The 17,303-nt window shown below is 51.3% G+C and overlaps 1 protein-coding gene across 2 annotated transcripts in view; it reads left to right on the top strand.

Annotated features, from left to right (window-relative positions):
- Positions 1-17,303, top strand: part of Tbc1d22a (TBC1 domain family member 22A) — a 334,236-nt gene that overhangs the window by 122,172 nt on the left and 194,761 nt on the right. For both annotated transcript variants that reach the window (XM_026394283.2, XM_026394282.2), the window contains exon 8: positions 9,009-9,123. In XM_026394283.2, coding sequence (XP_026250068.2) covers positions 9,009-9,123 — 115 coding nt within the window. The remainder of the gene's footprint in view (positions 1-9,008; positions 9,124-17,303) is intronic.

Below are 17,303 nucleotides of genomic sequence, written 5' to 3'. Positions count from 1 at the left end.
GGTTCCAGGGTGCAGGGCCTGCAGGTCCCCCCCTCATGTGTCCTGAGTGCAGAGCATCAGGAGCACCTTGAGGGGGACTCAGAGATTTTGTATAAATTAGTGAGTCATCTTTTCAGCCAATATTGTTACTTGAGAGTAAAATTGGTTACTTTCTGGCCAACTCGTGGTTTTTGTTCCCTGTTTAGTGTTGAACAAACTCTGTCTGACATTGAGAAGCAGGATTCCAAGATTGCAACATGTGACACTGAGCTGTTGCGGTCAGTACAAGGAGTTTGTTAGAACCACATTTAAACATGGCAGCTGGGCCTTTGCAGCTGATGAGTTAATCATTTGCTCAGTGACTTTTCCTCTGTGTTGAACTTGTCATCTGCTCTCTGGCTAGCTGCTTCTTAGACCCATTTTACAAACCACAGAGATAAAGTGCTTTTTCCAATCAAGTCACTGGGCAGTGCCGTCTCATTGTGTTTGAGCAGACGTGGAGGGTAATGAAGCATGAGGTCTGCTTACAGGCATTCTTAAGCACTGGTGTGGTGCACTGTCCCCACTGTGAAGGAAGGGGCACTGTCTAGGTTGTGGACGTGGATGGAGCCCAGCCCTGTTCAGCCTGGACTACTCCCTCAGGCTGGGAACCTATAATAAGCTGATTTCTTTTCCACGGAGTGGGGCAGACTGTAGGGGTCCTGGTCCCTGTGTGCCTGGAGAGGGGAGTGGGCTGGTTCTATGGACCAAGGACCTGGGTCTGAGTCCATGTGTGTTTTTTGTGTTTGCACGAACTGCCTTCCGATCCCTGCGTGGCAGATCTTCCTGACCTTGTCATCCCACCTGTTCTGCCATGGCTGTTGACCCGACGGCATCCTGTTCCCTATTCCAACACCTCATTGTGCAGGGCGGTTGCTTATTTTTGAGTCTTTTCCCGCCAGACCTTGAGCTCTATGAGGGTAGGACCCTTGTCCGGGGTTCTCCACCTGAGCACTAGGCAATGGATCAGTCTATGAGTATGGATGACCTGCTGTGCCTCTGACCTTCCCTGAGAGCTTGGGTCTCTCCCCTGTAGCCTGCCATCTCCAGGAGCCAGAGTTGGTCCCTTCTCCTTACCAGCATCTCCTTAGTGCCCACTGAGGTGCCCGATAGGCCCCCAGGCATTGTCCTCTCCTTGTGGGAGTCCTGTAGTTATGCTGGGGTGAGGTGCCATCGAGAGCCCCACAGCTGGTAAGTGGGGGCTGGGTCCCTCTTGTGACATCTGGTCAGTGTTTGGTGTCATGGTTATCTTTGTTTTTTCTTCAGAATTGATGGTGTGTTTGTGAGAGCCCAGGAACTGGAACTTGCCTTGTAAGCGATTCATTAACTCTTGTGTAAATATTTTGGGGTTTGATGGACAAGTCTTCCCTTCCGTTTCTCTCTGCTCTCGCTGTGAACAACATCAGCACAGAAGCCTGTGTGGTACCCACCCTCTGAGTCAAAGAAAAATTCTCAGTGTCTTTTCAGAACCTGTGCCGCCACCTTGGGAAGTGGAGTGCTGGTGACTTTGAGGTCCCGTCCTTCTGCTCAAGGGCTTCTCCAGACCCCTCAGTGGCCTTGTCTTGACCTGGAGGGTGCCCCTGGGCCTTGTTCCAGGAGCGGAGCTGCGGGGTCAAAGGTGCTGTGTTGTGTGGTGCCCGCTGTGGCCTTGCCCGCACTTGTGTCTGCACTTGGGATGGTCAGACACCCTGTGGTGTCTCATTGCCTGATTGCCTATGTGGTCAGGGTTTTAGAGGCTTCTTAGTTCTCGCTGTCCCCTGTCTGTGAGAGCTTCTGCCAGTGCCACTGTGGTGTCTGTTCGCTGTCCTGCTGGTATACACTCAGCACACTCTGCTATGCCTCTGTCTGTGGGTTAGGGACGCGTCTGCTTCACGTTAGTGGGCCGGCTTTCCACTCTCACCGGGAGGTTCTTCACTTATGTCTGGGCCTTTCTGTGTTGTAGCACATCCTTTCAAAGAGGACTTCTTACATTTCTTCTAAAGGTTTTAATTCTGCCTTTGACCTTTAGTGCAGAGTGAACTTGGCATGGTATTTGACACCATGGCTCCCGGGGCACTGCTGTCCTCCCCAGGATCCCACACTCTCTGGCGCCCCTTTTGGGCACTCACACCAGTTCTGGCTCTCTCTCCACTCCCGTTCCACCTTCACCTGTGCTAGGTGATGGTGGCCTTGAGTTGGGTGGGATGGGCCACTCTCCTGGGTTCTTGTTTCTCTGCACTTCTGTGCTTTTATATGTTAACGTCAGCTTGTTAGGTTTCCAGAAATCTCAGAAATTAAGGTGGATCTATTGATCCATTTACAGAGAGTAATGTTTTGTTTTGAATTATTTAGTTCTGTTTTATTTTTAAACAAATGTTCCATCTTAAATGTATTGTACAACTCGTACAATTCATAGATATATTTTTAAGAAAGTATCCTTTAAAATTTCAATTTGTCTTTTTTGTTGGCCATATGTATAAATGCAGTTGTTGTTTGTAGTTAATCATATATTTGGGAAACTTGCAAACCTCTTTTGTCAGTCTTACAATTTGTGTAGATTTGAGATTTCTAAGGAATCAGTCATTGGCATTGGTGAATAATGGCAGTATTGCTTTTTTTTTTTTCTCTCTGTTCTGTGTGTCTTTCTTGTTTGCATTTGCTGGCTAAGACGCCCACTTCGGGGTTGAGCTAGTGGAGAAAGCAGGTGTCTGGTGTGCCGAGAGGCAGCCTTGAACTTCCTGCCCTTGAGGTGCCGGGGAAGGTGCTGGAGAGGTATGCTAGGTCCCCTTTCCTCCCATCTTCTGAAATAATATGCTTTTGCTTCTTTAATCTGTTCTGTGATGAGTTTTATTAATGGATTTCCTAGTATTGAACCAAGCGTGCATACCTGAAGTAAATGGAAATCGGTCATGAAGGATATATTGTTCTTTGCATTATGAGATCAAGTTTGAAAATGTCTAATGAGCTGTAACTGCCAGAAGGGGAAGTCAGATTTCTCTTTAATTTGAAACACGCTTCTTCTGACCATTTATCGATTGTTTGGTTATTCTCTGGCATGTAATCAGATGTGCTGAATATTTGTTCTCAGGATGGTGACACCCTAATGTTTTCTTTGAAAGTACAGTTTCCTTTCAGTGCTTAATTTTGAACACAATGGAACCTCTGTGTTTCACTACTTACCAGGAAGCCTGCTGTGAGCACCGGGTATGGATGCAGATGGGCATATTTGAATGAGGTGGGTGTGGATCATCCTCACCCCAGTGCAGGGTTAGTGCCTGTTTGAAGAGTACTCTGCTCAGTGGTGTGACCATGCGGTGGGTAGAGGTCTTGGGCTTTCTGTGTGTTTAATCTGAAAAGTGGTTGATTTTTGAATCCACATTCTAGATTCATTTCAGATTTTTGCTTTGTTTTCTTTCATTAAATGTTGTAATTCATGGATCATGTTGCAGAATCTCGAGTTATAAATAACTTCTTCTTTCTGAGCCTGCAGTGCATTTGGAGTTTAAGAAGTATATGTCCTGCAGGTCTTCTCAGTGTAACTGTATTTTGTTGCTTCTCTCAAAGAATTATCTCCATGGTACTTTATATGCTGTGAAGTGGTATTACTGATACTGATTCATATGGTAGAATCAGCGTGTTTTCAAATTTCTGAAATCAGGTTTTTTTTTTTTTTTTAGTGAGTAATTGTGAGCACAGTGGCATTTTTGATTTCAGTTTATTTCACTTTTAGTATGCAGCATGTCTTAGCTCCCTTGTGGGCACTGAATGGCTAGAGTTCAGTTCAGCTGTGGAGGCCTGTAGAGGGTGTTTGGTAAAAGTACGAAATGCAGGCAGAAAGTGCCCTGATCTGGGCACCTCTCGAGCCCCTCCCAGCTTCCCAGGGAAAATCTGTTGCAGTGTTTAGGAGGAACCTTTTGCTTTTTGAATCAGCAAGCAGGAGAGCTGGGACTGCCTCCTCACTTCCTTGGTCCTGTAGGTATCAAGCAGCAGCAGCAGCAACTATTTTGATTACTGCTGTTGAGTGTAGATTGATTTGCAGAAGAGATACTTTAGGAAGAGTTTAAGGTTTGTACTGCTTTTAATGAATTCCCACTCCAACAAAGACTTGAATATCAAGAATGTGAATAGAACTTTAATAGCTGATGCTACCCAGCGAGTGTTCATTGTGAGAGCTGCTCCAGACCAGTCTGTTAAACACATCCCCAGACTTAGGGCATCCTTCCTTATGGTCCCTCGGTAGGTCAGGCACTGCTTCCCCAATGGCTCCTTCACTTAACTGTGGACTAATGTGTTGTGACAGATCTCCCTCCCTCTCTGCTCTTTCTAAACTGACCCTGCTCCCACTGATAGTCCCATGCAGGGGAGAGCAGTGTTTCTCCTTCCCTGCATAGGCTTCTGGTACATTACCTGCACTTTTGACATATGAAGTTGTGGGGATGTGACCTCTTGAAGAATGCTAGTGAACACCAGTGGGCATATGGGTGACACCAAGACCCAAACGTGGTCTCTTTTTTCAACAGTGCACAGCTGAAGTGTCTTGCAGAGAAACGTGCACAAAACCAGGAAGATCATATAAAGTTCCCCTGCCTACTCCATTAAGACATCTAGGGGAGGCTTGGGGGCGGCACTTGAACTTGGAAGGGCATACCAAGTTGCTGATGCCTGCTTCCACAGTTATGTGAACCCTTGTGTCTCCTTGCCTGGTGCCTGAGGGGCTGTTTGTCCATGGCCTATAAAAAATAAGAGTGGTCTTTGTCTCCCTGGTATTCTGGTATCTTAACCACTCTTGTGAACATGCCCCACAGGTTGTGCAAGGCTCAGTCTGGTGGTTGCCCCCGGGGTGACTGCCAGGGGAAGCACTGTGGCGAGGCCCCGTCTAGTGGAGGGACTTGTCTTGGTACAGAAGCTGCAGGCGGGAGCAGGGTGGGTTTTCAGCTTGGAGGGCCAGCTATTGGAAAAGCCCTGGACCAGGCACTTTCCTGACCATTGAGCCATCCAGCAGGCCTGTGTGTCCTGAACCAGCCAAGGGGAGTAGGGCCTGTGCCGTGTGCATGTGCTGGCTTTGAACATCCCTTTTTGGGATCTGGTCTTGGCGGCATGGGGAAATTTTGAGGTCTTTGCCATCAGCTGAAGCTGCCTGTGTCTCCTGGAGCCTTCCTGTGCAGCAAGAGGAAGAGCCAGACTCCTCCTGCTGGAGAAGCATGTTGAGGGGCCTCAGTGGAGGAGCGAGGGCTCTTTGCTTTACAGCCTTCTTCCTGGAAGTGTTTTAGGTGGCACCGCTTCAGTGACAGTGATGGTGCTGGATGCAGTCCTATTGTGCTGTGGGCGCTTGTGCAGGATGTGAAGGGGGAGCGCCTGCTCAGGATGCACCAAAGGCCCTGCGCATGAGTGGACATGCCCTCTGAAGACTGATGGGCTTAATTTGTGCCCTTTTCAAGTGACACCTTGGTATACTTTAAAGATGCCCATTGGAAAGAAGTGATATGAAATCTGTCATTTACAATTTTTAAAAACTGGCCTGAAAGCAAGAGCTTAGAAATGACTCATTGCGTTCCTTAAAAAATAGCTCTATGTGAGGGGCTGAGGCTGGGGCTCAGTGGCAGAGTGCTGGCCTAGCATGTGGGAGGCACTGGGTTCGATTCTCAGCACCACATATAAATAAATGAATAAAATAAAGGTCCATACATTAAAAATAAAAACCAAAAAATTCTATGTGAGGCAAAGCACGTGTCCCTCTGTTGGGGGTAGGACCTCTTTCTCACGGTGCTGTTTAGTGCTAAAGATTAGGGAGAACTTGTTGCCATGAAAGTCACATGGTGAGGTGGCTACAGGACGACACCCAGGCACGTCAATTTGCTTTGCATGGTGGGGGTGAGATGAGAAAAAACCACTGAAGTCTTCAAAGGCCTTGTTCTCCCATGAGCCAGAGGACACATACATGCGCATGCGCACACGCGCACACACACACACACACACACACACACACACACACACTCTCTCTCTCTCTCTCTCTTCTCTCTCTCTCTCTCTCTCTCTCTCTCACACACACACACACACACACACACACACACACACACACACCTTTCCCACTAGCTGGAGGTAGGGAGCCAGGTCTGGGGCATATTCCAAGGAGAAAGCGACTGGGAGAACTAATGGGAATCCCGGTGAGCATTCTGTGTCCTGTCCAGAGCACAGGAACAGGAGCTCAGGTGCAGGGTGGTGAGGAGAGCGGGGCCATCTGCACCTGCATTCAGCTAGTGGAGATCTCAGAGCCCCTGTACCCACCAAGTGGGACCGGGGACACAGCAGCCAGCCAGGGAGGAGATGCCTCCCCAAGGATCCTCGACACAGTGAGGCTGTAAGTGGTGCTGGGCAGGCATAGGAGAGGGGCTGCTCTTTTGGGTAGGGTGGTACCTGTGGTTTTCTCTAAGGCTTTGAACTGGGATCTCTTGCTGGAAGTCCTGGGGGCCTAGGAAGTTCAGGAGAAGGGGATTCCTGGCAGTAAGACCAGCAAACACAGAGATTGGGACAGAGGTGTCTGGGAGGGAACCCTGTGGTGGTGATGAAGTCAGAGCCAGGAAGCAGCAGCCCAGGTGCCTGGAGTCACAGTCAGGGGTTTGTGTTTTGTCTTCAGGGGCTTGACGTAGCTGGACACCATTGTCATTGTCCTTGGCAACACTCTGGCAGGTGGGAAGCCCCCTGCTCTTCACAGTGGTGCTCAAGGCTGTCCCTAGCAATGCCATCTGGCTTGCTTTCCTCTGTGCCCTCCTGCCCCACCCCTCACCTAGGTGCCTTAGAGCAGCCTGCGCTGCCTTCCTGACTGCGTCTCCATGTAGACTACCCACCAGAAGCCCTCCTATCCTGGCTTAATGGCTGGCACTCCTCAGCATCTGTCTCCTCTCAAGACAAGCCGTCACCCTGTCCCATTCCAGAGGGTGCAAGGTGTCCCCATGGAATCCTCTCCTGTCTGCCTCCAGGCTCTGAGCACAGCTGAGCCCCTCCTGGAGACTGCCTGGCAGCTGTCGCTTAAACACTCACATGCAGAGGGCACGCGGAGGCATTGATGACTTGCAGGACACTTTCAGGGAGGGTGGCCCACTGTCCTGGACCCTGCTGTGACCACGACCAAAGGGCTGGTGCAGGTGAGCTTCCTGCACGGCTGGTGTCTGTGGGCAGCACCTCATTGTGGGTGGGAGGCCTCCCGGGCTCTGTCTCCCTTTGGGGCTTCTTTGGGAGGAGAACTTGGTGTAGTAGCCCATCTCCTCTTGTCTCTGAGGGTTGCCTCCATGGAGCCGCCAGCTCTTGCCTTTCTCTCCTTGTAACTGTGACTGCTTGTCGCTGAGTGGTCCCTGCTTCTGCCCTTCTCTGGACTTGGGCCCTGGGAGGCTTGCTGGGGAGGGGTCCAGGGCTCAGTAAGGCCCATGTGTGCCTGTGGGTACAAGAACATGTCCTGTATCCTGCCACCCCTGTCTGATGAAGCTGCATGTTATCATGTGGCTTGCTTGGTGGCCTGGTGGCTGGGCATGGCATGTCCGATGCATTTGCAAACCATAGCTGATGTACTGTGGTCCAGGGGCCTCTGTCTCTCTCTCGGGTCACCTGAGGTGCTGCTCCTGGGAATGGCTTGTCTGGGTCCTCGTCCATCTTGGTCACCCTGGAGCCTCTGCAGCAGCTGCCAAGTTTTCACCTGTGAGGAATCCTTAATGGGTGCCGTGTTATTAAGTGATGTTGGTCTTGAAGGTTTTTAAATATTCACTTCTCGCTAGAGCGGTTGACTTAAAATGGAAAGCACTTCAGCTCTTGGTGCATGGATGCATCACTCAGAAAACATTTGTCAGGTGTGCTGCGTCACAGGTGGATGTTTCCTTGTTAGCTATTGAGTGACCACAGTGGCCAGTGGCTGATGGACCAGAGTGTGTGAGGAGGAGGCTGGGTTCTGAGGCTGGTTTTGCCAATAGTAGGTGGCTCACCCTGGGTGGAGACCTCACCTGTGTGGGTTCCAGGTTCTTTTCCCTAAATCGCCGGCAGGGTCAGTGGTGACTTGGGGGATCTGGACCCCAAGCCCAGTGAAGTGTAGGATTCGTGCAGTGTGGAGGGGACCGACTCCAGGACAGATGCGGTTGGTTCTTAGGGTTTGGTGTGCTCAGCAGTACTGTTGCTCGTTCATTGGTTAGAAGCTCACGGAGGCTTCACTGTGCCCCTCATACGAGGCTGGGCATGTGAGAGTGGACCAGGCAACAGCCTGGCCTCACCAATTGCTAGTGTCCTAGTGCAGGAAGTGATTGCCTCTTCCAGAAGGAGGCTGGGGAAGGAGCAGATGGCCACAGGAAATAGGGCTTGAAGTGAGTCTCAAAGGCCTCTGGGCAGTGGGACCTGAGGCCAGAGTGGCAGCCCAGCGTGGCCAGGATGTGTGACTGGGGAGCCAGGGTTCACCTGCACCAGGGTTGGACTGAGGCCCAGGTGCTGTGCTTTGGCCCCTGGGCTCGGGGTGGGGGACGGTGGACAGAGACGTGGAACAGGTAAAGGTCTTTAAGCCATGGTTGTATATGCGTGCATGCATACACACACACACACATACACACAAATACAAACATATAGGCAAACTGAACAGGCTGGGCCGAGTCTCTTACCATGTGTCAAGTGCCCCAGTACAGTGTTCGTTTATTTATCCACTTACCCAGCCACTGTTCACCTGTCCACTGCTGAAGCACTGCGGTACTGCCCAACGGAGCCCTTGGGCGCCCCTGTGCAGTCCTGGCGCATGGGAGTGCAGCGGGGCCTCTTGTGAGAGCCAACAAGGGCCTCAGGGTGAGCTCAGGGGTTGGGAAATACTTCACAATGTTGGTGAGTCAGTAAGAAGACAGACTTAAACTGGGATTGTTCTTTGTTTATATTTGCATTTTAATGGCCAGTGGGAAAAACTTCCATACTATGTGTTGTGTGTAAGAGTGGATCACTGTAAGCTCCCTGTTTTTTACTTTTGCTTCACCACCTGCTCCATTTTCTTTCAGATTTTTGAAAGGATCTTGTTTATATGGGCAATCCGTCACCCTGCCAGTGGATATGTCCAGGGGATAAACGACCTTGTCACTCCTTTCTTTGTGGTCTTCATTTGCGAATACATAGGTAAGGTCACTTGATGGTTTTTGTCATAAATATGAAATATGAACTTTATAAGACTTGACATGTAACTGTGCACAATTATACCAATATTGAAAATTGGCACCAAGTTTAGTGTTTCCAGTGCTGGGCAGCAGTGGAGAATGGCAGCTCTGCCGTGGATGCCAGCTCTCAGAAGTGCCTCACACCCGCATGCTCAGCTACCGAGACATCCAGGGGCAGCCACGATGGTTGCTGCCCTCCCTCTGCAGTAGTGGAAGAGAGACGAATGTGTTTGCCAGTGGGTTTACTTTCAATGGCCATCGGAACTCCGGCTTAATGGTTTGGATTTAAATGGATAAGGCCAAGGTATTAGTTGAAGATCTGCTTACGAGCTGAAGACCAGATCTTCAGTTGCATTCTGCAGCAGTTCATCAGTTTTCTATCTCTGATGTACAAGTAGCATTTCCTTTTATTGGAATATTAATTACATGCAAAATAATGTTTCACAGATATTTAGTTTGGCCTGTGCCTTTTCTCTTGAGTACTTCTCTTGAGAGAATAGCAAACTGTAATATCTCTTTGCCTGTTTTGAACATGTTTCAAGTTTTTTTAGAAAATTTGGTAAGTTTTGGGTATGTTCTTTTGGATTCATTTATGACTAAAACCTAAATACACAGGAGGGGCTTTGCCCCTCAGTTGGAGCATTTTAATTTAAACTGGCTTCCGTGTGTCCTCCCTGAGCCCTCTTGGCATGTCTTGGCGGGGTTTTGGAGGCAGAGGCTTTGGCCAGGTTGGCTTCGTTCTGCTCCAGACCGCCTCGTGGAAATCTGAGAGACTGGGTTTCCCTGAGCAGGTTCTTCTCCAAGAGGGGGACAGGCCCACAGAGCCGTGTGTCACAGCCCCTTGCATTTGGCTTCAGCTCGTGATTTCACAGGCGGTCTTTTCATTGCTAAGCAACTAATGAGCGCCGCTCCTCACCCCCTAATCATCTCTTAAGTGGGGAGAGGCCGCTCCTGAGAGTGCTCACACTCTGCCTCCACTCCCTCATTTGACAGATAATGAAAATGTTCGTAATGATCCTGGAACAGCAGGACCTCTGTCAGTGGCCCTCAGAGTTGTTAATTGAAAGGAGAAGTTCAACTGAGATGTGATTAGAGAATTGATATTCCATGTTAAATAGACCATTTAATTATCGTGGTAAATAAGTTTGTCTTAACTACTTTACCACCAACTTATGTTGTAGACCCAAGTGGTTCTTAATGCCTTGCCTGATTATTAGTGAGACGGGACGAAGGACATGACCATGGTGTTAATTGTCCAGAAGGAATAACTGGAAGAAGTGGAATTTTGCTCTACAAGTGGACTCTTCACATGGACTCGTACTCTTCCTGCCTTCCTGCAGTGCCGGCCACACATGTGGAAATGTGCACATACTACACATACATACTCACACACGGAAATGTGCACACATCACACGTGCATGCTCTCATACTCACACATATGTAAATGTGCATGCACCACACGTGCCCATTCTCATACATACACATGGAAGTGCACACACCACACGTGCACACTCAAACGAATGTGCTCACACCACCTGTGCATGCTGTCACACACACACACGCTCACACACACACAAGGACACCATGTGTTGAGTGGATATGCTCTCTGGCTTTGGAAAATATGCGTAGACCATACCATTTATATTTCTGGTGGTTGACTCTTCCGCTAAGTGAACATTTTAAATTTTTGGTCCTGGATTTCAAATATGATGGGTAGATTTGTAGTCCTCTAAGAACTTGCTTCCTGGGCTTAGAAATGTTCAGTTTTGTAGTCTGGGTCCATCATTTGTCATGCTGTTTAGCTGACTCTTGTTAAATTGCTTGGCGTCCCACTTTGCTTCCCTCTGGGGTGTGGTTCTGCTGCTCTGCAGACCTTCCTGGAGCACTGTGTGGAGCTGGCTCTCCCACTGGGCCTTGCATTCTGTCCGATTCTACAGGTGCCGTGTGGCTCCTGTCCCCGTGGAGCCTGCAGTTGCAGCAGGAAACCCAGGTTTTACCTGCATGATTGGAAAGTTTGATCAAACAGTTAGCCTCCATGTTATCAAGAGGAAGCATAGGGTGCTATGAGAAGCTGTCCTAGCCCAGGCAGTCAGAGGAAGCTTTCTGGAGTGAGAGGGAACCAGGGTGGTAGGGACAGCAGAGAGCTGGCCTGGAGACAGAGGTACCCTCAGGGGCACTGATGAGTGGGCTGGAGGCTGGGGGCAGCTGTGCCCGGGGCTGGTGAACCATGTTGAGAACAGAGAGGAGTCTTCAGGGGTGGATGCAGGCTGGGAAATGTGGGCTCAGGTCCGGGTCTGCACACATTCGCACTGGCTGTGATGTCTGGGAGCTGTGGTCAGTGCTCCTGAAGGCTGCCTGGGCTGCTGTCTTCAGGAAGGCATCCCCAGATGCTTTGGATGGGACCTTTCTTACAGAGAGAAACCTAGCGACGTTTGCCAAGGTGCTGCTGCCCGTGTGCCTCAGCATTAGCACCCATACTCTTACTCAGGTACTCTGACGCTTGGAGCAAGGTTGTTGGACTGTGCCTAGTGTATGTAGCCTCCGAAATAGAGGGGAGCTGGTGTGGTTGTTGGCCTCTGGGTGTGGAATTCTGCCGGGGTCTTCTGGTGACGGACCTCAGACACATGTGAAACCTGAGCAGGAGTTGGCTTCTCGTGAGGTGCATGCTGGCTGTGGCCCAGGCACCAACGACCCTGCAGCCCCTGGCCTGCTGTGCAGTGCTGCTGGTCCCTGTGGGAGGGTGGTGCCTGGAGCGCAGTGCCCTGGCTGTGATGTGCCGGTGGAAAGCAGCTCTGCCTGTCCCTCTGTGAGTGGCCCTGACTCCCCGTGCTAGCCCTGGAAGGCCCCTCAATGCCATGCTCTCTGACTTGAGAAGGGACCTAGAGAGAGGACAGTCATTCGAGGAGGACCATGACTTCTCAAACTAGATTAACTGCTTCCCCACAGGGAGGGGGTGCTCATCTTTGGCTGGAGGCTGGCCAGGATGACCAGAGTCAGAGCAGAAATCAGGAGAGCGCGGGGGAAGTGTTCAGCGAAGGCAGCTTGGGAAATGAGGGAAGGCATAGGGCATTTTGGAACCAGAGATGGAGCTGGAGCCGTGTGGGAGTGTTCTAGAGGTGTGTCAGGACCTGCGCTCGGGAATGTAGTAGGCCTGACTCAGGAGCGTGAGCCAAGTAACCCTGGGCTCCTTGTGGGCCTCCACCACTGGGGACGGGAGATTTCGTCCTGCACATGAATGAGATTTGGTCTGCAAATGAAAGTTAATACACATGCGTGCACGCACATCCACACCCAGCCACACAGACACACCTGTATACACGTGCTCCTCATTGGTGCTGGCCACAAATTCTGAGCAACTGTGGAGCTAAACTTTGTGCAATGGCACTCACCAGTCTAGGTGGGTTTTAGAGGAGCTTGCAATTGGGAAGGAGGTCAGGAGACCGCTGGTGATCTCAGAGGCAGGGGTAGGAGTATGGGAGGCACGTGGAGATGGCAGAGTGGTAAACACAGTCACTGAGGCCAGGCTGAGCCTGGGGAGAAAGTCCCTGAGTACAGTGTCATGATGGGGGCATTACTTACTTGGAGGAATTCATTGTGGAACAGTTCCATATGCCAGGAGGGTGCAGGAATTCTTGAGTTTCAGGGGTTGATGCCTTAGGGAGTGAGTAGGAAACTCCAGGCACATACGCAATAAGTTCGTAGATGCTTAAACACACATTCCAGATCAGACAGAACCTGGCATGGATGCTTGTTCTCGCAGAAGCTTCTGGAGCCACAGGCTGGTCAGTGCGTGGGAGGCCCTGGCAGCTGGCACCACCTGCTGCTGGAAAAGGCTTGAGGTGGGGCTTCATGTTTTGTCTGTGGATGTGAGGGGGGCACTGCGATGACCACTGCTTTGGATGAAGCAGGACACTGGGAGAGATGAGGCAGGGAAGGGATCTTGGACCAGGGTAGCAGGCCCAGACCTGGAGGAGCAGACTGCAGGGAGGCCTCTGGAGGAGGCCTGGAGGGTGTGCAGGCACACTGGAGCAGAGGCTGGATTGCAGGTGATGCCCAGTGTGCTTCCTAGAGCTGGGCCTTGGGGTGCTGTGGCACCACCCTCAGGCAGGTGCGGGCAGGGGAGGCAGGTCAGCTTCTCCTCCTCCCTCCTGTGCCCCTCCCACCCCACCCCATTTTCTTTCTTCATGCAGGCGATGGAACCCAAAGCCCAGAGCACATTAGGCAAGTGCTGTGCCACTGAGCTGGAGCCCAGCCCTGAGCTTGCTTTATCCATGGTGAATTAAGTAGGAGCAGGGCCTGACATTCAGAGCCTGGAAGAGAGCTCTGCCAGAGGTTAGATTGGAAATCGGAGGGTTCCTGGAGTGACGGCTGTGATGTACCGATCCTGAGAGAGTGGCCAGTGCAGAACCCTGGGGGTCTCCGGGGCGGGGTCTCCAGAATAGTTGCATTGGCTGCAGGAAACTGGCAGGGTGACCCTCCTGTGGGAGTTGTGTGTACTTTCCTGCGCAGGGGCCTGGGTGTGGACAGTCCTGGCTGGTGTTACTGTCCTCACCAAGGTCACTGGGCTAAGGTTGCAGCTCTGAGGTGACTGGGTTCAGATGTCTCCCTGCACCTTGCCAGCTGCAGGCAGCCTCAGGCATGCCAGTGCTCCCTTCATGGGTGTGGGAAGTGGAGTTCGTCATGGCGCCGGCCTCCTGGCTGCTGGGATTGCTGAAGGAGGACCCCACAGAAGCACAGCCTAGAGGCCTGTGTGGAGCAGAGTGTGTCCAGTAAGTGTTGTTCCTGATGCCACAGTCTTCCTGTGGTTATCCTGGCCTCTGGCTTTCCTCCACCAAAACAGGACCTGCACCTCCTTTGCACTCCAGTTCCAAATGTAGAGGAGGTGGTGAGGGGCAAAGGGCCCGTGGCCATAGGGGCAGAAAGCTAGGATTGTCTAGAGCCCACCCAGTGACCTCCCTTCTTGGCCCCTGCCCTCCCCACTCTGCCCACCACCTGAGGCCTGGAAAAGACAGCGAGAGGCAGGAGAGAGGAGGAAGCGTGTGTGTGCTCAGGCAGCCAGCACCATGTGTGCCCAGGGAAGAGAACGGGGAAGAGTGGTTCCAGAGGCAGACAAAGACCAGGTGAGGGGTGTCATGGTAATTAAGGAGGGACAGTTTCAAGGAGTTGTTCTTTGGCGCCCAGTGCAGTGCCCTGGAGGTGCAGACTGGAAATTGACCCGAAGGCTCGACGGTGAGAACTCCACTGTGACCTTCCAGAAATGGGCTGAAGCATGGTGGCAGTCACTTGTGTGCTCATGGAGTACCCTCACTAGAAGTGGTGACATGGGGCTTCTGCACTGGGCAGGGTTGGGCGACATAGACCAGAGACTTCTTTCAGCTTTAAAGTGCTTTTGATTATGGAAGGTTCCAGACACGTGCACACAGCAGCAGTAGCCAGAGTCTTTATGCCGTCTGCACCTGCGTTCTGGCCGACACCACCCAGCCCACCCAGACGGGACTGTTACTACTTACAGAATAGCTTCATCACCCACTCAGAGTGTCAAGGTCAGTGGCTTTTGGAACAGTAAGAGAGTATCTCACTACCAACACGTTGATTTTTAGGGTTGTCTCATTATCCCAGGAAGAAACACTCCACAGGAGGCACAGCTGCCATTCTTCCTTATCCCTGCCACCAGCCCCGGCACCTCTGCCTGGAAAACTGCTGTGTGTCTGTGCATTTGCTTCTGCTGGACATTTCCTGTCCGTGTGTCCTTTTGTGTCTGGCTCTGTGACTAAGCAGCCTGTTTCAGGGTTCACCCGAGGCGTAGTGTGGGTCACTATTTCATTCCTTTTTATGGTTGAATAGCATTCCCTTGTGTGGACCTACAAACAGAATATATTCTGTTTCTCCCTTCCTCCGGGTGGACATGTGCATTGCTCTTCTTCTCATCTAAGGGGATGATGCTGTCCTGAATATCTCATGTCATTTTGTGCAGATGTGTTCGCATTTCCTTGGGCTAACTGTGGAAATCATATTATGCCTGGTGGTGAGCACCACTGTGCTGACCGCCTGTTCCCAGAGCAGGGCCCAGTGCTATGAGAGCCCTGCTTCAGGAGGAATGTCACCCTGCAGCCGCAGCTCTGCCGTGCCTGTGCCTCTAGGTTGGGGAAACCTGTACACACCCTCACTGCGCTCCTGCCAGGATTCGGCCCTGGCTTACCACTGAAGTGTGTTTGGTTTCTCGTCCCTGACAGCCCTCTCTGATGGACTCGGAGGCTTAGGACTGTCTTGTGTGTGTGTCATTCTTTGTACAGAACTGAAGCTGAGTACACTTGATATTAATTGAATTCCTACTAAAAGTTTCTACTTGTACAATTTAAAAACAGAGCCTTTAAGTCCATTTAAGAGAGTGTAGAGCTTGTGCCAGCCACAGAGTGGCATGGGGGACAGAGTCGAGGCCTGGCTGGCCACACTGCTGGGAAGACCTGGCCTTTGCCTCTGTCGCCACTCATCATGGTTGCCGCCCTCCCCACTCTGCTGGGGGCCCCTCAGTCCTGGGCCTGCTCAGCCCGTGGGTCTCTGAGTGGTAAGCAGGTGAGGCCCTCCTGCTGCCTGGGGCCCAAGCTGACTGGAAGCAGAATTATCTACAGTTTCTTCCTCTCTGGGCTGGGGTGGGGGCAGCCTCTAGATCTGGGTTGGGAGGAAGGAGGATCATGTCACCTAGAGCCAAACTCTGCTTTGTGGCCTGTCCCTTGCATTGGGGCCCAGGCACAGTTTCTTGAGAGGTCACTCGGGTCCCTGGGCTGTGTGCACTCTTGGCAGGCTCTGACGGGACATCTGCAGCCCACAGCACCTGTGGCTGACACTGTCATGATGTTCCCTGAGCCTGTCCTGTGTGTCATATTCCCATAGTTGTGGGCACATGACATGTGACGTTTTATTCTAGGCTTCTTTTGCCTTGACCCTTGTAACACCAGCTCTCTCCTGTGTTATGAAGACTCTGCGAGACCATTTCTACCTCCTGAGCAGTATGTTTTGATTATGGAATCTGTCCTACTGCTATTGGGCATTTTGGTCCCCATCCCAGGTGGGGTGTGATTTTTGAGTAAAAGCCTGTACTTTTCAAGCAGTGACTAGCACATTCCTTTTGAGAGTTTTAAATTTGGTTTAAAATCAAGGAACATTATTCTATCACCTTTAATTACATAATTTAAGTGAGAATGGTATTTTAGTTTAAATAAATATTTTCAGCAGAGTGAGAAACAAAGAATTACTGTGGTTTCCCTCTGATATATCTGTGTTACTTAAATGTGAAGCTGTTTCCTGGGGTACTTTGGACTGGTGTCTCAGAGAGGGAAGGAAGGTGGAGGCTGGAGGAAAGGCCCCGCCCAGTGCAGGTTGTCTGTGCAGGTGAGGTCCCTGTGTGTGAGCAGTTGGACTGCAGGCTGTGAGGACAGCGACTCTGTGACAGGATAGTGAAGGCAGTGGAGAGGAAAGGTTTATTTTGGCTCATGTCTTTAGAGGTTCTCATCCCCAATGGGCTGGCTTCCTGGCCTTTGGCCTGTGGTGAGGCAGGGCCTCATGGCAGGAGAGGGTGTGGAGGAGCAGAGCTGTCTTGTAGCCAGTGCGAAGCAGCTGGTTCAGGGAGGAAGTGGCTGAAGGAGCCAGGGACAAGATATTGTCCCCGAGGCTATGCCCCCATGGACTCACTCCTCCAGCCTCCTCCCACTTTTATAGTTTCACCACCCACCTCCCCCAAAAGCCATCAAATTATTAATCCACTGGTGATGCCAGAGCCCTTGTGACCAAGCCCCTTCCCCAAAGCCCCACCCTGAAGCTGGCTGCACTGGGACCAAGCTTTCAACAAGCGAGCCTTTGGGAACCTCCACAGGTCCAAATCATGACAGGCAGGTCACCCTCCACAGTGGGCCTCCGCTCTGACCACTCAGAGTCCACGGCCGAAGATGACTGGCCTTCTGAAGAAGTAGGCTTTTCCTCAAGACTGCTGTGTGGAAACCCTTTCTGGGCTTCCTGCGGTTACGTGAGCAAATGCCTTGAAATCAGTGCCCCTCTCTCTGCCTCCCACCTGCCCATCCTGTGTGTGAGATTGAGCTGGCCATGACTCCGCTGGAGAGTTCAAACAAGGAATTAACTCTGCTCGCC

Source organism: Urocitellus parryii, chromosome 5 (assembly GCF_045843805.1).
Source record: "Urocitellus parryii isolate mUroPar1 chromosome 5, mUroPar1.hap1, whole genome shotgun sequence".
NCBI lineage: Eukaryota > Metazoa > Chordata > Mammalia > Rodentia > Sciuridae > Urocitellus > Urocitellus parryii.
The sequence above is the reverse complement of the archived record's forward strand: the minus strand, read 5'-3'. Positions and strand labels throughout refer to the sequence as shown.